This window comes from Apis florea, unplaced genomic scaffold (genome assembly GCF_048593485.1).
Source record: "Apis florea isolate Af1SG1 unplaced genomic scaffold, ASM4859348v1 contig_3367_pilon, whole genome shotgun sequence".
In the NCBI taxonomy this organism is placed as follows: domain Eukaryota; kingdom Metazoa; phylum Arthropoda; class Insecta; order Hymenoptera; family Apidae; genus Apis; species Apis florea.
The window spans coordinates 2,571,817-2,582,720 of NW_028256746.1; the positions used below are offsets into that span (position 1 = coordinate 2,571,817).

General features: G+C 20.5%; 3 protein-coding genes across 4 annotated transcripts; 2 read left to right on the forward strand and 1 right to left on the reverse strand.

Annotated features, from left to right (window-relative positions):
- Positions 1 to 61: 61 nt before the first annotated feature.
- On the reverse strand, positions 62 to 2,782 carry Usp12-46 (Ubiquitin-specific protease 12/46). 2 transcript variants are annotated; one of them, XM_086911935.1, is made up of 8 exons: positions 2,293 to 2,782; positions 1,828 to 1,908; positions 1,500 to 1,716; positions 1,315 to 1,395; positions 913 to 1,202; positions 693 to 830; positions 446 to 589; positions 62 to 347 (listed from the first exon to the last, which is right to left on the reverse strand). In XM_086911935.1, exons 1-8 carry the CDS (start codon positions 2,293 to 2,295, stop codon positions 240 to 242), a joined length of 1,062 nt encoding a protein of 353 aa, XP_086768061.1. In that variant the 5' UTR covers positions 2,296 to 2,782; the 3' UTR covers positions 62 to 239. The 2 variants fall into 2 exon arrangements, with proteins under 2 accessions (XP_086768061.1, XP_003695501.1); XM_003695453.4 differs by having other exon boundaries at positions 913 to 1,205; positions 2,293 to 2,696.
- LOC100864998 (condensin complex subunit 2) lies at positions 2,747 to 6,094 on the forward strand. Its single transcript, XM_086911920.1, is given in 4 exon segments — positions 2,747 to 2,990; positions 3,170 to 3,255; positions 3,482 to 4,105; positions 4,107 to 6,094. Coding segments are annotated over 2 exon segments (2,034 nt in total). The 5' UTR covers positions 2,747 to 2,990; positions 3,170 to 3,255; positions 3,482 to 3,530; the 3' UTR covers positions 5,566 to 6,094.
- A 266-nt stretch (positions 6,095 to 6,360) lies between these two features.
- LOC100869000 (cysteine-rich hydrophobic domain-containing protein 2) lies at positions 6,361 to 8,342 on the forward strand. The gene is made up of 4 exons (XM_003695459.4): positions 6,361 to 6,766; positions 7,135 to 7,345; positions 7,471 to 7,587; positions 7,855 to 8,342. Exons 1-4 carry the CDS (start codon positions 6,648 to 6,650, stop codon positions 7,903 to 7,905), a joined length of 498 nt encoding a protein of 165 aa, XP_003695507.1. The 5' UTR covers positions 6,361 to 6,647; the 3' UTR covers positions 7,906 to 8,342.
- Positions 8,343 to 10,904: the final 2,562 nt, after the last annotated feature.

Consider the following 10,904-nt stretch of genomic DNA (forward strand, 5'->3'; position numbering starts at 1 on the left):
TCAATTTATTTTAATATAAATATGAATAAGAAATAATTTTCCGTAAGGTACTACGAATAAATACTTCATGAAACTAATTTTTTCTATATTTTACAAATCAGATATACATAATTAATTATATTTTATTTTTATAAATAATCTAATATATAATTTTAATTTTTATACACTATATTTCAATAAGATACGAAATTACCATATAGAATTTATTTATTTTAATTACTATATATTTATATTAAGTTCTAATTACAATCTATTGATTGATAGAATAAGATATAGCCAGTTTCAGAACTTTTCTGAATATCGGACGTAAGTCCATAAAAGTCTTCTATTGTAGATGCATCAATTTTCTAAAATAAAAATTTAGTTTATATATTTTTTTATACAAAGATATACAGATAATTCTAATTTTAAAATAAATATTAATGACATAAATTATAAGGCTTACATCAACCATGTCATCATCAAAAAGCAACCAAAATCCATGGCTTTTAACTATGGAAATATAATGTCCTCGATTAGGCCCACTTCCACAATGTATTACAACTGCTACCAAATCATATAATCTATCTGGATTCACTGCATCATCACTCTATAAATTATATAAAAATCACTGCATAGATATTAATTATAAATTAATTATATTAATATTAAATATTAAAACCTAAAACAAAAATTAATATATAAATACTTACAGTATTGAATAACCGAAGTTCTAAAGGAAAAACTACTCTATGAGAAACCTTGATGTGACGATTATATTGTTCCACATATTTAAATCTCTTTAAATGCAATGCTAATATCATTGGTAATTTTTTAACTCTCATTCGTTTCTAGAATAAAGAATTTATTCAAATTATTAATCAGTTAAAAAAATTCTTTTTTAATAACTGTAAAATTTTTTTATAAAAGTACCTGAGCTTCTTGATAACTACTACAATGATCACATTTGAATTTGTTATCACTACAAAGTGTCTCAGTATTTGAAAAACATCTGAGGCAGTGTGTGATTGAAGTATTTTGATCTACATCAACTTGTAAATCAAAAAAATCCTCATCTTTGCTAGATACAGTCTCACAATTAAGGCAACGTGTTTCTGATGTCAGAATTCCTTGAAATATTTCATGAACCCATGTAGGTTCTGGTGGTGAACCAGCATCACCTGCACCACATTTTCCTCCTGCTGGTTTACTTTGACTTCTCTCTGCTAAAATATAAAATTATTTTTACAAGAATATTTTACAAGGATATATTTTATTTGTGTGTGCATGCGTGCGCATGTAATTATATATGTATATTCAATAAAATTTGCATACCTAAAATAATTTCATTTATATGATTTATTAAAAAGTTTAAAAATTCATGTGCATCTTGTTGCATGTAATTATCAAATTCCTCTGTAAAAAATGATATATATATATATTACATATTCTATTATATAAATAATTGCATTCTAATAATAAAATTAAATTTTAAATTAGTAATATATGTTTATATTAACCTTTTTCTTTCCTTAATCTGGCAATAAACTTTTTTGGAGCTATAGATCCAACTTTCTTTTTTTGAGTTGCAATACTATAGAACAAATCAGCTAAGCATGTTAATAATGTTTCCTTGGTTCTCTTATTTCTAGCTTTGTACTCTAAAACTTTTTCTCTAAATGGTCGACAAAAATACAAAGCTTGTAATACAGAATTGCTATAACAGGTATTTCCAAACTATAATAATATAATTATTAATATTAACATTTATAATAATAAAAATAAAGATATAATCTAATTTATCAATTATTATTGTTATATTTATATATTTTTGCAATTAATACTTACATTAACTAATCCAAAATAATGTTCATTGGGAGGAAATTGATCAGAGCCAATATCTCTCTCTAATTGTGATATATTTGCACCCTATAATAATATTGAAATATTAATATTGAGAATATTGATATTATAACAAAAATATTTTATAATTAATTTATTAAATTACTTAATAATACATAGTACATAATGTGAATATGAAATTACCATATATATATAAATAAAGACTGAACAATTTTTTTATATTTTAATATGATTTTAGACTATATTTTTTTATAATTATTAATTTTTTATAATTACAAATTATCACACTATATTAAATTATCACATTCATTTCTAAAAATGCAATAAGTAATGATTTAAAATAAATATATATTTATTTAAAATATATATTTATATTATATTTATATTAAAATAGCAAAATAATATTAAAATATTCAAAATGTTTCGATTAAAAAACTCATTTAATCTTACCATTTTATGATTTAATAACTATTACTGACCATTGACAAGCAAACAGCATGGATTTTAATAACAAAACCTCCATGGTATTTTAACTTATGGATTTAATAGTTAAATTCATATAATTACATCATAGTTTTTATTTTAGGAACGAAAACAATTGTTTAATGATAGTATATATAATATATCTGTTAGAAAATGTTCACGTGTATTATTTAACGTTCTTATTAACATATATTATAAATAACACTTATTTCGATTAAATTATTAATTTTCATGAAATAACTAGAAATTATGCTGTGTACTCAAAAATATTATAAAGGAAATTAATGTTGATCTTTAAAAATAATTTTTGTAATGAAAGATGTTTCTACATAGAAAATGCATTCGACAATCTACAAACAAATACTTCATGAAATAAATACGTTTAAATTTGATAATTTTGTGATCGCTATTTGCGATTATTCTTTCGCGCCAATTTCATTAAAATTATGTATGAGAAATGACAAAGAAATGTATTTGATAACGTAGATATATTTTTCAAAGCTTTTATTATTATTTTTATATATGTATAATAAGTGATTAAACATTTATGTTATTTCAAATTTCAGATTTTGAAATTTAATCTTATTTTATGTAGTCAGTATCGATGTAAAAAACAGAGATTTAATATTATATTTTGAATGCATTACAAACGAAGTTTGTGAAATGTAATTAAACATTACATTGTTATTAAATTGAATGAAATATCATTATTAATTTATATGGTGGAAATCATTAAGTTATTTTGTTTGTTTTCAAAAGATATATTTGTTTAAATATATTTGAATTGTATTACTATTTAATATATAATATTAATAGCCCTTAATGATAAGACATTCTTTTACAGCATACATTTAATATTTACTTAATGTTGTTTTTTTTAATCATTAACAATTAAAAAATACGAATTTATTAATTACATATATATTAAAGGTAATGTATAAATAAATATTTATTTTATATAATTTTATAAATTATTTAAATATTTATACTCATATGTTTTTCTAATAATTTAAAAAATTAATAATTAAATTATATATAATATTGATTAATTATTATTAATTATAATTAATTTTTTTCAAATATACATAATATTATAATTGTAATATTCAACATAATATATAAATTTTAATTTTAAATTATTATATATATATTCTAGGAATATACATAACAGAATCTTAGTTTGGTATAAAATTTTAAGCAGTAAAATGGCAACTCGTAAGAGTATGTCAAAAAGATTAATAGATTCTACTATACATTCCTCTCCAGCTTCTTCATCTCCATTAAGGCGAAAATCTATACTTCCACAAAAATTAAACAATTTTGCTTTATCAGAAAATGATGATGAAGCAGAACGTTTGGCCCGTCGTAGAGAAATTACTGATACTTCAACAACGACAATTTCTACAAATTCAAGTGATAAAAGACGTTCTTTAGGACTTAGTTTTCTAGTAAATATGCCACCTTCTCAAATGGCAGAACGTATATCTCAATGCATAAAGCTTGGTACAGAAAATAAAATTAATCCAAAAAATGCATTCAGTTTAGAAATGATTGATTTTATGACATATATGATTAAGAAAAAGGATGCAAATATGTCTAATTTGCAAGTAGCTACTACATCTTTAGATGTAAGCACTAAAATTTATGGATTTCGTGTGGATGGTGTACATATGGATATACTTAAAATGATTGCTGGAGTAGATAAACAAAACAAATATAATGAAAATAATATGGAGAAAATGAATTCTCAGGAAGTAAAAGAAAATAACCTTGATAGACAAAAACAAGAAAAAAAAAAAAAAAAATAAACAAAAAATATTTGCTACTATAGATACTTTAAAAATGAATGTTGAAACTGAAAAACCTTCATTAATAACAATAGAAGCAGATTTACAAACCACAGATATGTTATATCAAGTAATGTTACCAAATCATGCAAATTCAAAGTTTTATCCACACTCATATAATGATATTTTAATAGACACAGTAAATAATAAAGATATTCAGGATAAAAATACAGTATATGATATTCCAAAAATAGCAAATTTTTCACATATGGAAATTTGTCCTCCTTTATTTTATTTTGATTTTCATAGTTGGAATGCAGATGATGAATTAGAAAAAATTCAACCAGAACAAAATAATGAGAATAGATTTCAATTTGATCTTAATGCAAGTTTATCCAATGAAGATGAATGTATATCTACTGGTATGAATTATTTTGATATTGAAGTTACAGAAGAAGAACATATAGATAGATGTGTTATGATATCTAACCAAGTAGAAAATATTGTAGATTTTCGTGAAGTTTTAACCAAGACAATATCATTAAAAGATTCAGAATATTCATTTATTCAAACGAATTTAAATATACATTGGGCTGGTCCATCTCATTGGAAAGTAACAAATTTTAAAAAAACTCTATTTAGTAATAATACAGAAACTCAACATTATCAATCTAAAATAAAAAAAAAAAATAAAGAAATAGAATTATGTTATGATGATGAAACAATTGAAAGAGTATGTGTTAAATTTTTACCAAGTCAATCAATTAAACTACATGCTAGAACTGCTAAAATCGAATGGAATGAAGAAATATTAACTTTACCTCCTGATAAACATTATAACATCAAACAAGCTAGTAAATTGTATCTTCATACAACAATATTTAAAAATTTAGAAAATATAAATGATATCAATACTACTACTTCTTTAATTAATGACATGGAAAATTATAATCATATAAATGAAAATGATACATTAAATTATTGTTCTAATAATCAGGAATATCAAGAAAATAAAAATAACACGATTAATAATGATATGCAATGTCAAGATGAGTGTATATCAGAAACACAGATGCCTTTTACTGGAAACAATCTAGTTGCTGCACCAAAACTTACAAATAAAGTATCTATTGCATATTGTATACATCCAAAAAGAATTGATATGAAACAATTAAAATATTCTATTTGGGAATGTTTAAAATGTAATACAGATAAGAATATTAAAGAAACAATAACTAAAAAAGCAATGCAACAAGATAATAATAATAAAATGAATGATAGTAAATTCTTCAGTGAAATTTATAAGAGATTACCAAATATATTAACTAAAACTAATATCGATGCTCTAAGTTTCCCAATTTCTTTTGTATCTCTATTACATTTAGCAAACGAAAAAACATTAAAAATAAATTCTTCTTCTGACATGTCAGATCTTATCATAGAACAAGATTAAATATAATTTATCAAATTATACACAATTATAATATATAATAAATAAATAAAAAAAAATTTAATATTTAAAGAATAAAATATATTGTATTTTAAAATAAGATTCTAGACACATATAATAACATGAAATGTAGAATTCTTACTATTAAAATTGAATTCGAATTAAAAACAATTTTTATATATAAAAATAATAAAAAATTAATATTTGTATACTTGGAAGTTAAATAAGTATCCGACTTTTATTTGAATATATATTTTTGAATATTTTAATTTAAATTAAGTGAGGAATAAATTAGGATTTAATAGCTATTTTGAATATTCAAAATTCAGATATCAGTAAATCTAAATAGCAGAAAAAAAATATTGTGAATATTGTGAAATAAAATTTAATACTTTTATTTAAGATTAATATTAAAAAAAAATGTAATTTTTTAATAAATTTAATATTTCTTTATGTTTTAACTTTTATAATTATTATAATTATAATTGAAAATATAAATTTTGAAAAATAAATTGAAATTTTCATTTTAATATTATTAAAAACTTATAAATATTAATTGAATGTTAGATATTAAACGGATAAATTAGATAATATTTTAATAATAGTTTATTATTTCTAAGATCTTATTATTGTAAATAAAAAAATAAATAGAAAAAAAATTTATTATTATAAAAAATGAATTTTATAAAACTATTATATACACTGGTACTCTGAATTTTGGTTATATAAAATGACGTTAAATATATTTAATTTCTAGAATTCAAACTTTCATAAATTATAAAGTTGGTGAACCTGAAATCGCATTGAATGAAAAATTGATGAGCTGTGAGCTGTGAGCATCTGCAGTGCGCGTCGTGTGTTGTGTTGTGAATGGTGTTATTGCAAATAACTTTCAACTGAAAGTTTGCTATTTGGCCTATTATTGATGGCCGCAAAAATGTTTATGCATAACACTTAAAGTCAATGTACGTTGCAATTCTTAAATATAAATGAAAAGAGACTGCATTTCATTAGAATAAAAGTCGTTTAGTTACGACAATATAGTTGTTATTCGTTGAGCGGGAACCGTTGAATATTATTACACAATGGCAGATTTCGATGCAATATATGAAGAAGAAGAAGAAAATGAACAAAATTTAGAAGAACATTACGTGACAATGGTTCCAGATCCTATAATTATTCGTGGAGCTGGCAATATGACCGTGTAAGCAAGTTATTCTTTTTTATATATATGTAAATTTAGTATTTTATTTCACGAACAAAGAATCGGATTATAAATACTATTTTTATACTGTTATTTTTTGTTTATTTTTAATTATTTTTCTTTTACATTAAAAAAATATAGAATATATAAAATATTAATACATAATACAAAGTTTTTTGAAATATATGAATTGATGTTATATTTTTTTTAATTTTTAATTTATTTCTATAAAAAAAATCACAAATGAAATAATTTTAAAATTACTTTTTATATTTATAACTTGTATATAATAAATAAATCAATATATACTTATAAATTAGAAAATATATTTTTATTTAACATATTAAAATTGTAATTATTTATTTTAGATTTGGACTTAGTAATCGTTTTGAATCAGAATTTCCAAATGGTTTAGTGTCACGTGTTGCTCCAGAAGAATTTAAAGCAACTGTTATGAGAATAAACAGTGTATTAAAAAAAACATTACCAGTTAATGTTAAATGGTTATTTTGTGGTTGCGTTTGCTGTTGCTGTACATTAGGTTGTTCTCTTTGGCCAGTTATTTGTTTGAGTAAAAGGGTAAATATTAATCTTTATGAAGATATATTTATTATCTTATATATAATTATTTTTTATATATAAATTTACATGATGTAAAATTAAATGTCTGATAACACAAACAATTTTTACTTTATTTTTTATAGACACAACATTCATTAAATAAATTATTAGAATGGGAAAATAGTAGATTATATCATAAACTTGGGTTACATTGGAGATTGGCAAAACAGAGATGTGATAGTTCATCCATGATGGAATATGTAAGTAAACATAAATTGAATTTTTTATATTTTTATTTATTTTATTTTAAAACTTAATTCTATTTTATACATATATCAAAATTATTCTGATAAAATAATTTCTGTTATATTTTATTTATTTTTTTTATCTTTCTAATTATGTATAGTTAAGAGAAGCCTTGTTAATGTGAATCAGCTTATATTTTTAATTACATTATCTATTCTTAAGCATTGATTTTTGTTTAGATATAAGCATACACTTATTTGTTTTCATCTTTTATATTCCAGGTTCTTTTAATTGAATTTATTCCAAAAATACCCATATACAAACCTGATTAAAGAAAAGATCTGGATTCTCATATGATCTATGCACATAAAAAATTAGTGCAAACTCTAAGATATGAAAAGCCAATAGCTTCTGGCTTAATTTTAAAATAAGAAAATGTAAAATGTCACTAAAAATGACATTTATGGGATGCTTATTTTTGTAAATATTATACGTAGGATTGCACAGTACAATAATGAGATATAAATGCGGAACAGTTATGATAGTCTTATAAAATTTATTTTACCAAGTATAAAATGACAACAACTTATGTATTCATTTTTTATAAAAGACATAACTTTGTTTTTAATTTTGAATTATTTATAAAAAAAATATCAACAAATAGTTATGAGTTTGCACAGAAAAAACCAAAAAACGGGATAATGAATATTTAAAAAGTACTGCTTAATATTTAGTTTACTAGTCATTAAAACATATTTTTGTCCTTTTATTAATAATTTCTTAAAACCTACTTCAATTAGGTATTAAGCTTTCAGGTAAGAAATTAATCTGATACAGTACAACGAATGGATTTTAAAATATTTGTGATTTGAGAATAATAACTATCAAAAAGTTCTCATATAATTACAAAGTGCAAAATCTACAGATATCCATTTATTTATATATGCAATATAAGCACTTACTTTATTTATAGGTTGATTTCTTACCAAGGTGATATTAGAAAATATAATACATACAAATATGTTTTACTTTTTGACATAAATTTAAGATAGCAAAAATATAATTGCTATCAAAAGATAATGATATTATTTTCAATTAAAATATATGTTGTTTTGATCTATGGGTAAACTATTTTCTTATTATAAAAAAAAGAAAGAACTAATTTTTTGATTAGTCATAGCAATTTTTAAAAAGAACTTAAAAAAAGAAGTTAAAAAAAATTTAAAGAAAGATTAAAAAAAAAGAAAAGTACAATTGTTATGTAATATATAAATATTAAGTAAAAAATTATCGTTAAATAATAAATTTATCACAATATTTTTTTAAAATTTTAGTAATTAATTTTTTTATTGTGTTTTTATACCACATTAAATGGTTCTGCACAGACATTTCTTTATAAACAAATTTTTTCTTTCTAAGAAAATTTATATTAATACATGAAAATAACTATAATAAAATATAGAAAAATACATTATAAATTATTTCTTAAAACTATGAAAAACATAAAAAATATATTTTTTTTTATTTAGTGGCTGTGATTGAGAACATAAGACTAGTTTTCATTTCAAATATATATTCTACAAATTTCTCAATATCTGAGCTTTTATATAAACTTATAATAAATATCTTTCTGTCATTCTAAGGCATGTACTTAATTTGCAAAATTATTAACAATTTTTTTTAAAATCTACACAATAATTTATATAAATATCAGTTTGAGAACATAAGAAAAACATTTTTACTAATAATAAAAATAAGTAAAAATTAAATAAAATAATTAAAATAATAATTCTAATAATCAAAATATTACAAATTTAATTTGTAATATTTCATTCTAAATTATATGAATTGTTGATACTTTATTTGAAATGTACTGTGCAATGGAACCATAAATGTAAAAAATATTTGATTTTTTCTGTCTTATAAAAAATATAATTATAATAATATTATATAAAATTATTAATTAAGAATCAATGTGCGTTTATGCTGTCTATTAATAATTTATATATTTATAATTATCAATGGTTGTTCATTCTTTTTCTCGAAATTAATTTAAGTAATGCAAGTACTTTTTAACATTGTTAAGTATATAAATATAAATGTTTTAAAAATTGTATTTTGATAAACAAAAATTTGGAAATGTAAATTGTTTATTAACACTAGAACTTTGGATAATAACTATTTTAATTATTTTTTCTTTTTTTTTCCTCTTATTATTTTGGTCTAGCATTTAAAAATGAAATTATTTTTATTTTTTATATTATTTGATATATTTGACATGTCAAATGTCATTTAAATCACTTAAATACTTATTTGATTATGAAAATAATATTAGTGAATAAAATTTAAATTAAATGATTATATAGAATAAATTCCAAGGTTCTAGAAATAATTAAGAGACATGAATTTATTTTTTCATAAGTTGATGTGATGCATTTAATACATCAACAAAAATTAAAAATTGCATTTTTATTTGATTTACATATTATTGGAATATTAATGAAATGCATAGTTAATTTTTTGAATTGTATTTTTTTATTGATAAATTGCATATTTTTATGAATGTGATTAAAAAACTTATATTTAAAAAATAAGACATCACAGATAATTAGTAATTTTAAGAAATCTAGAGTTCTAAAATGAAAAAATTATCAAGAGATTTTTATTTTAAAGAGAGAAGTTGCAATTGTTTTGCATTGAATCTGACGAGTTTACAGTAACTTGAAAAAATAAACATTCTTATAAAAAAAATATTTCTTCAGAAGTAGACAAATTTATTTATATATTAATATAATAGAAAAAATTGATATAAAGAAAAGAATATCAGACATTTTTAGTCAATTTATATAATATTCTTGGGCAGATACAAAATTTATGAAACAAAAAGGATATATTTTTGATAGGAAAAATGAATAATGAAATGTAATATCATTTTTGTTGTATTTACTATAGTATTAGTTGTTTTTTGTGAAAATGTAATAAAGAAATTTCTAGAAAATTATAATAAAAGAAATAAAATTTTATTTAATTAACCTAATGAAATAGTTTTTAAAATAAATATAAAATATAGAAAATATAAAAAATTTAATATATAAAATATGAAACATAATTTATTGTAATGAAATTTCATTTTCATGAAAATAAATATCAAGCTATCATATTTTCATTATGTGCCTTTCACTAGATTGTGTAAATTGTATATATTATATATTGAAAATACATTGTAAACTATATTTTCATGAATTAATAGTTATTTAATGCATATACTTATATTTATATATATTAAAATATAAATCTTTATATTTTACAATTCATTTAATGTTAATTTTAT